At 38.6% G+C, this 15,015-nt stretch overlaps 1 protein-coding gene and 1 pseudogene across 2 annotated transcripts in view; both read right to left on the bottom strand.

The window, feature by feature from the left end:
- The window catches only part of LMBRD2 (LMBR1 domain containing 2), a 56,640-nt gene that overhangs the window by 30,430 nt on the left and 11,195 nt on the right, over positions 1-15,015 (bottom strand). Inside the window, exons 2-6 of the mRNA XM_012002374.1 lie at positions 9,239-9,469; positions 8,564-8,661; positions 7,162-7,257; positions 2,944-3,111; positions 1,974-2,184 (exon numbers count right to left, since the gene is read on the bottom strand). Coding sequence (XP_011857764.1) covers positions 1,974-2,184; positions 2,944-3,111; positions 7,162-7,257; positions 8,564-8,661; positions 9,239-9,412 — 747 coding nt within the window. The 5' untranslated portion in view covers positions 9,413-9,469. The remainder of the gene's footprint in view (positions 1-1,973; positions 2,185-2,943; positions 3,112-7,161; positions 7,258-8,563; positions 8,662-9,238; positions 9,470-15,015) is intronic.
- Positions 10,992-12,831, bottom strand: LOC105555424 (annotated as a pseudogene). The gene is made up of 2 exons (XR_001008467.1): positions 12,288-12,831; positions 10,992-11,953 (listed from the first exon to the last, which is right to left on the bottom strand). The product of XR_001008467.1 is annotated as a mortality factor 4-like protein 2 (transcript).

The raw sequence follows: 15,015 nt of genomic DNA, 5'->3' as shown, positions 1-15,015 counted from the left end.
TATTCATTCACTTAAAAAATGGTTGCTGAGTGTTTAAGAGTCTGGACAACCAGGGAAGATGTTAAGGGTTGAACTGTGTCCCCTGAGACCTAACCTCCAGTATCTTCACATGCGATCTTATTTGAAATAGGTTTGTTGCAGATTTAATTAGCTAAGTTAAGATGAGGTTATACTGGAGTGGGATGAACTCTAATCCAATATAACTGGTGTCCTTACAAAACAATGAAGTTTGGACACAGGCACACAGGGAGAACACCATGTGAAGATGAAGGCAGGGGTCTACAAGTCAAGGTATGCCAAAGATCGCAAACCACCAGAAGCTAGAAGACAAACATGGAACAGATATTCCCTAGAGCCCTCAGAAGGAACCAACCCTGCAGATGCCTCAATCTTGAACGTTAGTCTCCAGAACTGTGAGCCAGTATTTTCTATTGTTTAAGCCACCCAGTTTGTGGTAGTTTTGTTACAGCAGTTCTAGGAAGCTAATAAAGCTTCCCTGAAGAATTCTCATTTATGTTAAGACCTGAAAATGAAATAGGAATTAGCTGAAGAGAGTGCTGAAAAGAGCATTATAATAGTTTGGGAATAGCATGCTCAAAGATAGAAAAGAAAGACAATGTGTGTAATGATTAAGCACAGGGTCATCAAGCAAGATCAATTCAGTTCACTACTTGTTCTCATACTGGAACACACCCACACTCATTCATTTATTTACTGGCTGTGGCTGCTTTCATCCTACAAGGATAGAGTAGTTGTGATAGAAACGATATTGCACACAAAGCCTAAAATATTTACTATCTGGCCCTTTACAGAAAAAGTTTGTCAGTCCCTGTTAGAGGCAAGACTGCCTGGTTCTTATCACTTCCTAGCCATGTAGACATGAGAAAGTTACTTAATCTCTCTGTGCCTCATATTCTTCATTTATAGAATGGGGATTTACAAAAATCTCTATCATAAAGTCATGGGAATTAAATATATGTATAGTGCTTAGAAAGTCCCTCTTAGGCAAACAGTAAGTCTATATAATTGTTTACTATAATTATCACCATTGCTAAGTTTGAGGAACCAAAGTTGAGTGTTAGGTAAATATTAAGTCTATAGAATTGTTTATTATTTCATCACCATTAGCAAGTTTGAGAAACGAAAGATGACCAGTGTGAGAAGACAGAGGTTTGGGATACAGCTGGAGAGCTAAACATAGGCCAAATTATTTTTCTGTAGGCTGCATTGTAACATTTTGGAGTTTATTTTAACATGACTGAAAAGCCTTCAAAAGGAGTTTTAATTTGGAGAGTATCATCAGCTGAGTAGCATATTTTCCCTGGTGAGCAAAACTGTGAGGTGATTACAATAATCTTTTTAAATCCATAACAAAATTTTTATTTAACACAGAAAAATTTTATAATTTGTTATATATTTTTATGTACAGTATTGAAAGGTATACTTTCAATAACTTTGTGAAACTGGGTTAAGTCATTGAGTAAAATGAAGTGTCTTATTAAGATTACAGATAGGAAACAAAACTTATGAATACAAACTCCCATGCAAATTGTTCTTTAAAGAGGTTTCCAGAATTGGTGGTATTACCTTAGGTTAACCTTTCAGAAATAAGTGTCCTCTGGTCATTATTCTCACTTCTATTATGTTAGGGTAACCATACAATTTATCATTTAATCTGGGAGACTTTTGAAAATAAAAGAGGGTACTACTAAAAGTTACCTCAAAATAATAGGCATAGCCCTGCACTATTGAATATATTTTCCATGAATCCCTGTCAGACAGAAGATGGACAAGACACATCATGAGGCTGAACTGCTAAAAAGTCATCCTGGATGAGACATCCTGAAGGATTGCACAACACCAGTTTTGCAATCTGAAGCCCATCAATGCACTAACAACAACAAACCAAAAGTGACTAAAAGGGGATACACATGCCTTAGTGACTATTGCTTATAAGGTTCAAACTTGCTTACCTCCATGGCATCTTCTAAATTCTCTTCTGCATCTGCTTTCTCTGTCATCAGTTTGGCTGCCTTAAAATACGTTTTCATAAGTAGATAACCCCTTTTTGCTCCATTCCAGTAGGATCGAGGAATTTCCACCAAGCCATAACCCAACAACAACACAAGAAGGAACAGACCCCATGTATTTGCAGCAGCTATCCCAATTGTCTGAAGCTGGTTCCTAAGAAAGGGAAATAACAGATAATATGTACATTTTAATGGAAAGATAAAATGTGACTGCATAAATAGACTTTAACACAGGAGACACTGTTTCTATTGTGTTAAAATTAGCATCTAGAATTAATTCATGGCAATAATATGTATATATTTTCCTAGAGGAAACATTTTTCATTAGGTGATTTCTTTTTCTATATTGAACAAAAGAAGCCTGAAAATGTTTCAAATTAACTTGTGTTGCTGACCTAGCAAATCTCAGGAATACAATAGTGAGACCTAGCACTGCTGATCTATTTCTAAATTTTCAGATGTAGACCTTCACATATGTTAGAAATCATAAGTATAAAACAGATTTCAATTTTATTGAAATATCTAAATCCAAGATAACATTAAGAACAAATATGCCCTCAAATTATAATCAAAACAAAAAACACACAAGTTCCAATGAAAAATAAAACCAGTTATTTTATCATATAAAAATTTTGAAATTCTATCCAAAAATCATAAGGGTTATTAATTTTAATATATAGCCATTAGACTAATCATTAATCTTTTGCCTAAAATCTATATTTAAAGATGTCATTCCATATTTTCTTTCTTAGTAATATGGATTATTCACATATTCTTTTAGGGAAATCCATAAAATATGTAACAATACACTTCTCAATGAAATGTCTTTTTACCGGCACATATGAAGTTAAAAATGAATTTTTAAAAATGCAAACATACATTAAAGCAATGTTAAGAAGACTACTTTTCTCACCATTCTAAATGTAAATGTGGGTTTACAGCTACATAAATTAAAAATGCTCCAAAAATCAGCAAATAGGTGCCATAGTAGATTGCATTCTCAATTAGTGCAGTTTTGATCTTTCCAGTGATGGAAAACCCTCCTGATCTTGCATATGACTGCATAAAAGGTAAGAGAATCCTAGATGGATAGAAAAAATATGATTAAAAACCCAAACAACTGATATGTCTATATAATCTCAAAATGCCAGAAATATGGGAATCTCAATTTTAATGAATAGTTCTTCTCACTGATAAATTTGTTTATAAGTAATCATGAATACTTAATATACTATAATAGATGGCTGAGTATTTTTGTAACATAAAATTTTAGGGAAAGCAAATGGGTCTTTAAAGCTTTTATAAAGAGTCTGAACTGCATTCAAAGAAAACATTTTTGATCAAATTTTAGTTTTCTAAGGCTTCAGCATGGAGAAAGGATAAAAGGGAAACAAAATTGGAACTAGTTGGGAGGGGGAAGGGTGGTGATGGTGGTAAGAAGCAAAAAGGGAGAAGGTCAGTTGACAGCATACTGACTTTGAAGTAGTACCTAGGAGACATCCAAGAGGAGCTGCACACAAACCCAGCTTCAGGGTTCAAGAGAGAGGACTAAAAATATGGATAGCTTCCGGAGTCATCACTGTATCAACGGCACTGAAATAACATCAGTAGAAACTCAACTGGAAGCATGAGTATGGAGAATGTGAAGGAAAGAACTGAGACAGATCTCATATCAACTTTTAAGAGAGACGTAGAAAACAGAAGGAGGATGGACCTGCAAAAGAGACTGAGACAGAACAATAGTGGGGCAAGGAAGAAAACCAAGGAGCATATGGGTTAGGAACTAGGAGAGGAAAGTTAAAGTGGAGAGAGAGAATCAAATGCCACCAAGAGGTGAAGTAAATTAAAAACCTGTATGTATGAGTGGAGGAGTGAGAATAGAAAGCAGAGTACTATCGTTGAGAAATAAGTAAACAATGAGCAAGTGGAGATATCAAATATAGAGAATTCATTTAAGAAGTTTGGCTGGGTAGGATAAACTATGGCATATACATACAATGGGGTATTTTACAGAAATGGAAAATAAGAGAATACTGATACATACAGCACAGCATAGATGATTTTCCCAAATATGTGAGCAAAGAGAGATGCGAAAAAGTTGACAGTGTATAATTCTATGCTTATAAAGTTCATAAACAGGCAAAAACTAATCTATGGTGATGGAAGTCAGAATCATGGTTACCTCTGGGGAGTGCGGGACGACTACACAGGGAAGCATGAGCGAGGCTTCTGAGGGCATTGTTAATGTTCTATAACATCATCTGAGTGCTGGTGTATGGGTGTATTCACTTTGAAAAAAGTCAAACTAAACACAATCTATGCATTTTCCGGTATGAATTTATGCTTCAGTTTTAAAAAGTTTCTAAAAAAATTTAGTTGTGATCAGATCAACAAGGCAAAAGCTGGAAAGGAATCTGAACTGACAGACTTTCATTTTTGTTTCTGTTTTCTTTTCTAAAGATGAGAGAAATGTGCATGCTTTGTTGAAATTGAAAGCTGCAAGTAAGTAACAAGAGCTGAAGGGGATGGATCTGTATTTTAGGAAGAAGTGATGGCAGCAGCGGCCTGTCTGCAGTGGCCCCCTGCAAAGATGGTGGCCGCAGTGGGGCAGGACTGGCGGGGGCTGTGCACTCTATGGAGCTAGCAGGAGGTGGGAGCCCCACCCTCTTCTGAGTTGGTGGGGCAGGAGCCCTGCCCTCTTGGGCACCGGTGCAGCTGCCCAGCTGTGGCTGTGGACCCAGGCATCCCTGCATTCTCGGGGACCCAGAAAGCCCCCATATCACTACAGGTTTGGAAGTCCCTGCTCCTGCTGCCTGGCCTCTCCCTGCTCCTGACAACTGCTCTGATTTTGGAGAAAAGTTGTGACTGAATCCAGGCACTGTTGCAACCTAGCTGGGTGTGCACACATGCTCAGGGCAGTGCTGACACACCAGACCCCTGCTGCCTCAGCCCACTCTGGACTTTGGACATCAATAAGCACAGGAGGGAGGTGGAGAGTGGGGCTGAGGGCAGCTCAGCTTGGGCCTGCAGGCACCATTTGGCATGAACAGCCTGGGTGCCATAAATGACATGATTGATGGTGGCAGGAGGCAGACAGGCTCCTGGGCAGAAGTGGGCAGGTCACTGGTGAAGCACCACCTTCAAGCCAGGGACAGCCTGAAGCCTGGGGGCCAGGCCACCAGTCCTGTGGACCACAGTGAGAACTTAGGATGCTTTTTCCAGGCCCACCCATGGCCCAATCAGTGCACACTTCCTCCTCTCTAAAGCCCATAAAAACCCCAGACTCAGCTAGATTCAGGCAGATGACAGGACAACCTGACTACAGATAGGAGCTATCTACTCCAGGTCTCCTTTCTGCTGGGGGCTGCACAGACGATTGAAATAACCTGCCTGCAGGTAGGAGCTACCCACTCCGGGGCTCCTTTCCACTGAGAGCTGTACTTGTCAGGATGACCTGCCTGCAGAAAGGAGCTATCTACTTTGGGTCTCCTGAGAGTTGTACTATCACTCAATAAAGCACCTCTTCGCCTTGCTCACCCTCCAGTTTTCCACATACCTCATTCTTCCTGGATGTAGGACAAGAACTCAGGACCTGCTGAATGGCAGAACTGAAGGAGCTGAAACATAAACAGGGCTGAAACATGCCCCTGCCACTTGCCATGTTGCAAGTGATGAGAAGAGAAGAACTGTGGCCCTTCCAGAAGCCCAGATCTGGGGACTCCCCAAGCCAGGTCTGTGACACCCTCTTTGGAGCTCTGAGGTTTCTGGCATCTCCAAGCTTCTGAGTACTACTACATTCCCCTCATCCAGATGCAGGTGCCCACAGCAGAAGCTGCTTGCAGTGTATTTGACCCAGCCACAGGCTTGCACAGAGCCGAGACCTGTGCTGGTGCCTGAAGCTGCCCACCCTGCCACAGCAGTCAGCATGTCTGGCTGTGCTCAGTGGCTGGATCCCACACTCACTCACTCACACACCCCTCACCACTCCACGCCTGGCTTGCCCTTGGGAGGCATGAGATCAGAGCCAGTAGCATGAGCTGAGTGCAACCTGCCAGGCTGAGTGAGTAGAATAAGCTCAGTGGGCCTGAGTAAAATTCGGGCAATGGTGCTACTGGCCATAGAGGTTTCCAGCTGGCAAAACAACACCCCTAAGGATCCTGTGACAGGACTGGCTTTAACAAGCATGACTCTTCTATCTTTGGAGAGGAAATAAAAAAAAAGATGGATAGGTATGTAGATTTGTTGGTGAGAAGCTGAAAGAGCTGCCATCTGATGACTCCTGTTTTAACTGTTGGATGGAAAGTAGTCATCTGCTAAGAGGCTAAGAGTAAAGATTATTTTATTATTGTTGTTAGGGAGTACAAGAGAGAAAGCCATAAAGAGGACAGAAATTTGAAGTGAGTGGAAATATTTCTTGTAGAAAATGGAAAGAAAGCAAACTAAAAATACAAAGAAGGAAAGTCTAGTAATGTTGAGAGCCCAGTTGAATTTAATAGACATGATTTTACAAGAGCACTACTCTGCTATGTAATTTTTCTCTTGCAATGTTCAGTACCTCCAGTTTTAGAGTGCAGTTGTTTGCAGATCTAAGAGATGCTTAGCAGGCAAGTGGATAAGTATGAGTTTGGAGCACAGCAGAAAGATAAAAATAATGGGTAGAAAGATTCAGAATGCATTACTGGCCAATGAAACCATGGCTATAATTACAGCTATGCAGGGAAGTCTGACAAGATGACCAAGATAGGACTCTAGGCAAGATCAACATTTAGAAAATGGACAACAGAAATGGCACTCATAAAGGAAATCAGAAGGTTGGGGAAAGCAGACAGAAAGAAAACCAGAGTATATGACTTTAGCAAGGGCAGTTTCATGTAATAATGTGGCTGGAAGAACAATTGGACTGGAGGGCAAAAGAGAAGGCAATAACTGAAAGGAAACAATAACAACAAAAACTGTGTTTCTGTTTTCTATTTTCTATTTGTGTGTTTTTTTTTCTTTTTCTTTTTTCTGTAAGATAGGACACACTTGAGAGAGCAGAAAGGGAGAGGATAGAGATTTAAGGAAAAAAATGACAAATAAATAAATTCCAAACTATATTGATTGAAAAATGTTATCCTTTACTGTAACTTACCATGTTAAAAATTGTGACGTCCAATACACTACCCTCCAGAAAATTGGCATGATTCCATCAGGAATGTAACTCCATGGCTTGAAACAAGGATGCTGGCTGTTGAATAAAAGTTAAAGCCAATTAATCATAAATAATTATTTAAATGAATTATACAGTTAATTTGCATGTGGCCAAGTTAATTTACATTCAGATTTTAAATTATTGACTCTAATAATCAATAACTCATAAAATTTCACAGAAATTTTAAAATTCAATGTTGACTGCCAAAAGAAAAAAACACACAAAAGCAACAAAATAGTTTTTTCTGAAAATGTCATTTAAGTTTTCAACTTTCAGTGTATTTTTAGTCATTGGGTAAAAAGAAAACTTAAGGTTCAACTAATAGACTAAAAGTGCAACAATCATTAAAAGCAAATGTATTATGAAATAAAATTTCTAATGATTACCTTTAAAATACACAACCCATTCATAGGTTGGGTTTTTTTTTTTTTCTCCAGGTTATAGGGATTGGGAGGGGAAAACATTAGGTGATTAATTCCTGAAAATTGGAATGCTAATTAAATCACTCACTATAACATAGCTTCTATGGAGATGCATGCTAGCATCTATACATAATTCTGTTTAAATTTCTGAAGACATGAGTCTCTGATCATAAATTCTGCCATGTAGCCATATTCCTAAGCTAGAAGGATATCCCAAGAACTTGCAACAATCTGTAGCTGCTGCTGATCTTTATCCAGTTTTTTTTTTTAATAGTGCTTCAAATGGAAGTAACACCTGCATTTTAAATTTACCTTTTCTCAAGTTAGATTTTTTAAAAATATGCATAAAGAAGCATGCAAATACTACTGAAAGCATTCATAAAGTCTATAGTCAACATATATAAGCTTTTTACTTAAAAATTCGATATTTGAATTCAATATAATCTTTGGACAATTTGAACTTTATTCATTTTTTTATGTAAATCTATAATGCTTTTGAAGGATGTGCAATATGAAAGGAATACCACAAGTACAGAAATACTTGTACTTTATTATAACCTTGTAAATTAGGCAAAAGTGAAAATACATCCCACGTTTTTAAATCTGAGATAGGCTGAGAGGAAAACCAGGTTTTAGAAATTACATACTTGGTAAAGAAGAACCAGGACTGAAAAGTCAGGACTTCTTCAAGTTTCTTACTACCATCTACTGAAGGGCTTTGTGGACCAATAAATATTTAAAAAATTAGATTTAATTAGAATATGATGTAATGAAAAGTCTACTAGGAAAGAATAGAGGTGGAGGGAATTAATAGAGAATGAGGATAACTTACATCAATATAAAATCTGGATGGTAAAAACTTTCATTTTTAAACAATGTGTCCCCTACAATATTTATATATTTTTTAAAAAAGGAAATACCTTGGAACAGGGTTGGCAGTTGCGTACAATCCTGTAATGTTGCTATTCTCAGGAGGGCTTGAATTTGCAGCAGCATGCTTGCACCGGTTATATATTGTCTAAAGCAATGAACGTATGGTTTAAAAATGAGAATCAAAACGTTACACCAAGTATTTAAAGGACATCAGAGTTTATAAATCTATCTATCTAAACTTACCTTCCTGGCTATGCTTTTCTTTTTCTTTTCTTTTGAGACAGAGTCTTGCTCTGTCACCCAGGCTGGAGTGCAGTGGTGCGATCTCAGCTCACTGCAAGCTCTGCCTCCCGGGTTCACGCCATTCTCCTGCCTCAGCCTCCTGAGTAGCTGGGACTACAGGCATCTGCCACTACGTCTGGCTAATTTTTTTGTATTTTTAGTAGAGACAGGGTTTCACCATGTTAGCCAGGATGGTCTCGATCTCCCAACCTCGTGATCCGCCCGCCTCAGCCTCTCAAAGTGCTGGGATTACAGGCGTGAGCCATGGTTCCCAGCCCTTGGCTATGCTTTTTAATGATCAAATGACCATATAATCTTTTAATTCAAAATATAAGTACAAACTGTCATAATTTAGCTGTCTTAAGAATAAACATTATTTCCAACATGCTGTATGATTAAAATTTGTCTTTTAAATTGTGAAAATAAAGTTCACTCCTTACCGTACTAACATCCAGAGGCAGTATGAAGACAATAAGAAAGCAGAGATACCAAGCAAGCAGTGTTCCAATAATTACAAGTCTATGCTGTTTCTTAAAGTCTCCATATCGATGAAGTAGAAATAATGCCAGAAAAAAGACAAAAACAATCTCAAGTCCCAAAGCTGCACCACTCATTATTGGATATTTCACTCTCACTAACCAAAGTTATTCATGTACAGGTCTGGACCATATCTATAAAGTGAAAAGAAGGTTAAAATGCATCATTAACATGGGAAAGGACATTTGGAAATTTCATATGAATATTTATTAGTACATTAATACATTAATAAACTCTTTGGAGAAATGTCATGCTTCACATTGGACTATGAATAAGATTAAAAGGGTAATTCCTATCCTCAAGTACTTATATTTTATTTTTTAAAGCACACTTAAAAAATTTCACATACCTTGTATTTTCAAAAACTTAACGAAAATTATACTAGTTCTTACAATATTACAAGTTAAGAAATTCTTATTTTAGACGTCAACAGTTTTAATATAGTGTCATTTAGAGTTTCTTAATAAGTCCTAACAGAATAGTTTATGCAAATAAGCTGTTGACTAAATCCTAAGATATTAGATACTTGGTAAAATACATTTTTCTAAGATTATTTATCCTCTACAATTTAAGATTTTCTAAAAGAGAGGAAAGAGAAAAATGGAAAGAGATCATTTAAAAGTAACCTTTTGTTTTTTGAAACAGTATTTTTCTTTTGTGTTAATTTTGCCTAACAACTCAACTTTCATGAAATTCTTACTGCTTCACAAAATGTATTTATCACTTCCCATTTATCTATATAAATCTTTAAACTTACTTTAATAAATTCTCATTTTTAATTTTTCTACTATTTTATATGCAGAAAATTTATCAGACTATTGAATAAAGCCATACATGTGAAAACATTCTTAATTTTATGATACAGTCATCAGCGAATAGTTTATCTGATATCTCTCTACTCAAAAAAGAGTATAGAGATTTAAAATCTCTATTTTAAAATTTAAAAATTTGATCTCTCTATACTTAAAAAAATTTACTAATCAAAGGCAATATGAACTTTTCACCTTTGTAAAATCAATGTTAGACTTTTGTTTACCTACATACTACAATATTCCAAGGAATTGATTAATATCCTAACATAGAGAATCAAGATTGTGATGCAACCCAACAAAATACAATAAGGGGCAGTGGCTCATACCTGTAATCCCAGCACTTTGGGAGGCCAAGGCAGGTGGATCACCTGAGGTCAGGAGTTCGAGACCAGCCTGGGCCAATATGGTGAAACCTTGTCTTTACTAAAAATACAAAAATTAGCCAGGCATGGTAACGGGTGCCTGTAATCCCAGCTACTCGGGAGGCTGAGGCAGGAGAATCGCTTGAACCTGGAAGGCGGAGGTTGCAGTGAGCCGATATCCTGCCATTGCACTCAAGCCTGCACAATAAGAGCAAAACTCTGTCTCAAAAATAAATAAAGAAATAAATAACAAAACAAGGGAGAACCAATAAAATACTTCAAATCAACAAACATCTTTAACTATTTAGAATAATAGAAAAGAAAGTTTCAGTACTTTAAAGCGTTAAATTTAAATTTATATACAAAATACTCCTACATGAAATATCACAAAAATCACATTTAACAATTTTCTTCACTATTTCTTTATATTGGTAAACAGATTCCATTTCAACTATCAATATTTTCATCTTTCTTTTTTTGAAATTTAGAAACAAATTTTATTTAAGATCTGAAATACAATTTCTAAAATATCAACCTTTCCAGAAAACCGTGGCTACACAATAATGCATTGCCTCTATCATGTTAGAACGTGCATTAGTCTCAAACACAAAAACCATGAAACAAATCACCATCCTTCAACAATTTGAGCAAAGATAGAATGCTTAAGAACAACATACATGGACTTGCAGAGGATGGGCTGTTTTACTTCAAGCACCATAAAAAAAAAGAGCACAAATGCATGGGTTTTCAGGTATATACATTAAGTTGAACCTTTGGCACTAGGAATCAGGGCGTTTTGTCACATAGCATTAATACATATTAGAAAATTGTGTAGTGTCAAAGGGATAGGAACCACCAGCATTCAAGCAATGTTGTCAACTAGGCAATAAAATGTTCTACTGTTTCTTCTTTGTTCTAATTACTGCATACACTGGTAGCAACTTTGAAATGAGAAAAGGAGCTTATGCTCCTTTTATTTTCTGTTTAAAACAGAACAGAAAAAAAACTGAAACATAAGCGCTGTTATACATTAACGATTTTAAAGAACATCAATTTTACAAGAAAAAGACTAAGAACAAAAAGTGTTTACAGATACAGGACAAAAATGGTGAGCTGTCTATAGACGCTCACAGGGCTTTGAGGTGGTACTCAGCAGAAGCCACTTTGTAATCACTGGCAGTAAAGAGAGATGCAGAATTCTTTGCCAGATATTTTAGGAAATCATGCAAATAGCCCAACAATAATGCAAGGCTTTTCTCATCAAGGGGCGTATAGGCCAACATTGCTCCAATTCTTACAAATAATCTCAGTAGGTGTGGGGCTCCATAAACCTGAGACATTGGAGCATCAGGGTGAGCCAAGAGGATTTCAGGATACTGGGACCTCTCAAATTTGTAGAGCAGCTGAGTGCCCAACATCACATTGAAATATTCTTTTATTCCTGGGTTGGGCACGGTGGCTCACGCCTGTAATCCCAGCACTTTGGGAGGCCGAGGAGGGTGGATCATGAGGTCAGGAGATTGAGACCATTCTGGCTAACACGTGAAACCCCGTCACTACTAAAAATACAAAAAAATTAGCTGGGCGTGGTGGTGGGCGCCTGTAGTCCCAGCTACTCAGGAGGCTGAGGCAGAAGAATGGCATGAACCTGGTAGGCGGAGCTTGCAGTGAGCCGAGATCGCACCACTGCACTCTGGCCTGGGCAACAGAGCAAGACACCGTAAAAAAAAAAAAAAAAAAAAAGAAAAAAGAAAAAAAGAAATAGTCTTTTATTCCTGCCACAACTTCATTAACTGCATATTCCTTATTATCAACATTTGCCTGTGACTTCTTGCAATTTGCATACTCCTCCAGAATTGCATCTACATTTTTCTTAGCAGGGAGTTGAAACAGCTGCTTCTGTCTGGTTACTAAGTCCCAGTCCTCAATAAGCCATAGTTTTAATTCTTCAGGAATCTTCACTTTAACCTCCATTCTATTCTTAAACGCCTCCTCACTTTCAACAGTCTGCCCGGGCCCTTTTCTTCCGAGGGGGCTGAGGTGCTTCGCTGGTACTGCCACCATCTCTGTTTCCAGGAGTCTTCTGTTTGTTCTTTCTGGTCTTCCTCATGGATCCTGAAGGGAGTTCTCTACAGAGCGACCCCCTCATCTTCCTGGGAGAGCTGGTTCAAGGTTTTTCTGCTGTGGACCAGCGGTCTTCTTTCCCGAGGAGACCCCTCTCATCTTACTTCTCTGCATGTTGCTTCGAGTTTGTTTTCTGAAGTTCTCTTCTTCTGCAGATTGCTGTCCACGAGGTTAAGAATCCTGCTTTCTGGAATTCATTCAACCTTGTTTTTATTCCAACCAAAAATCTTCCTTCTTTCCCTTCCAAGAACTCCTAGTGATTTCCCAGATGAAATCTTATAGATCTTCTGGGAAGGTCTAGAAGGGTGAAGTGGGAGATACGACCCAAGATTCTGTAATCAGGGAAGGTTCTGCAATCAGGATCAGATCTTTTGATCCTCACTATACAGCAAACTTAGCTTTTCTGATGATGACCTGACACAAGAATTCAGATCTTCCCAGCAGCCGACGTGTGATCACTGCCATTCCTCCAACTGCCATGGTCTCATTTTTCTTAAATATCTAAAATTGAACTTCTTTCATCACTCTACTCTCTTATCTTGCTATATTTTCCTTCAGTGCATTTATCCATCTGATATAATGCACATTCTTTATATTTATTGTCTCTCCAAACCTTTCCCCTTACCCCAGATACTCTATGAGAGCAGAGACTTGACTACTTTATTCCATACTATATTCCAGTTACCTGATGTAGTATCTGGCATATAGTAATATCAAGAAATATTTGTTGAAAGAATAAAAAATACTGTGTAGTTTAGTACATACATTATTTTTCTATTACTGCCTACTTCAAAGGCAATGTAAAACTCTTGTAATGGTACACTGATTTAACAAATACTTATTACAACTCAAAAGGCTTAAAACACTGAACATTACCAAAAACTACTCAAATTTTCAAATTTCATATTCTGTGAAAAACTCACACCACAACAATGTCAAATCTTATTTTTTAAAAAATAGAAAAGGTTTTGCCTTGTTGCCCAGGTTGGTCTTGAACTCCTGAGCTCAAGTGATCCGCCTGTCTCAGCTCCCAAAGTGCTGCAATTACAGGCATACGCCACAGCACCCAGCCAAATCTTATTTTTAAGCTAAGCATAGATTAAGTAGTTGGCTGAAAGCTCAACACAGAATGTGCTGATGACAAAACCATCTTTGAGATCTAGGGTTTTTTTTTCTTTAAAAAAACCCATTCGATGTGAGTTTAAATATAACATAATTAACTGAAAATCCTTTTATGACTTGAACTACACCTGAAATTGTCCAGTGCAAGGAACATGGCAATGATAGGAAAAAAAAGACTACATATTAGAGATTACCAAAGAAAGGCTAAATAAAGTATGGCAAAGCCAAATGAGGACATCTCATTGTAGTATAAGAAATGATGTTTGTCAGGTCCCAGAGCAAGATGGCCGAATAGGAACAGCTCCAGCCTCCAGCTCCCAGCGCGACCGACACAGAAGACGGGTGATTTCTGCATTTTCAACTGAGGTACCAAGTTCATCTCACTGGGGAGTGCCGGACAATCGGTGCTGGTCAGCTGATGCAGCCCAACCAGCAAGAGCTGAAGCAGGGCGAGGCATCGCCCCACCAGAGAAGCACAAGGGGGAAGGGAATCCCTTTTCCTAGCCAAGGGAAACTGAGACAAACAACACCAGAAAATCAGGTAACTCCCACCCTAATACAGCGCCTTACCAAGGGTCTTAGCAAACGGCAAACCAGGAGATTATATCCCACACCTGGCCTGGAGGTTCGCACGCCCACAGAGCCTCCCTCATTGCTAGCACAGCAGTCTGAGATCTAACTGCAAGGTGGCAGCGAGGCTGGGTGAGGGGCGCCCGTCATTGCTGAGGCTTAAATAGGTAAACAAAGCCACAGGGAAGCTCGGACTGGGTGGAGCCCACTGCAGCTCAAGGAGGCCTGCCTGCCTCTGTAGACTCCACCTCTGGGGACAGGACATAGCTAAACAAAAAGCAGCAGAAACCTCTGCAGATGTAAATGACCTTGTCTGACAGCTTTGAAGAGAGCAGTGGGTCTCCCAGCATGGAGGTTGAGTTGTGAGAATGGACAGACTGCATACTCAAGTGGGTCCCAGACCCTTGAGTAACCTAACTGGGAGACATCCCCCACTAGGTGCAGACCGACACCTCACACCTCACAGGGCTGGGCGCACCTCTGAGATGAAGTTTCCAGAACAAGAATCAGACAGCAACACTCGCTGTTCAGCAATATTCTATCTTCTGCAGCCTCCACTGCTGATACCCAGGCAAACAGGGTCTGGAGTGGACCTCAAGCAAACTCCAACAGACCTGAAGCTGAGGGTCGTGACTGTTAGAAGGAAAACTAACAAACAGAAAGGACACCCACACCAAAACCCCATCAGTA

The sequence above is a fragment of the Mandrillus leucophaeus genome, unplaced genomic scaffold (genome assembly GCF_000951045.1).
Source record: "Mandrillus leucophaeus isolate KB7577 unplaced genomic scaffold, Mleu.le_1.0 Scaffold684, whole genome shotgun sequence".
In the NCBI taxonomy this organism is placed as follows: Eukaryota; Metazoa; Chordata; class Mammalia; order Primates; family Cercopithecidae; genus Mandrillus; species Mandrillus leucophaeus.
This window is presented reverse-complemented; position numbering and strand designations above follow the sequence as displayed.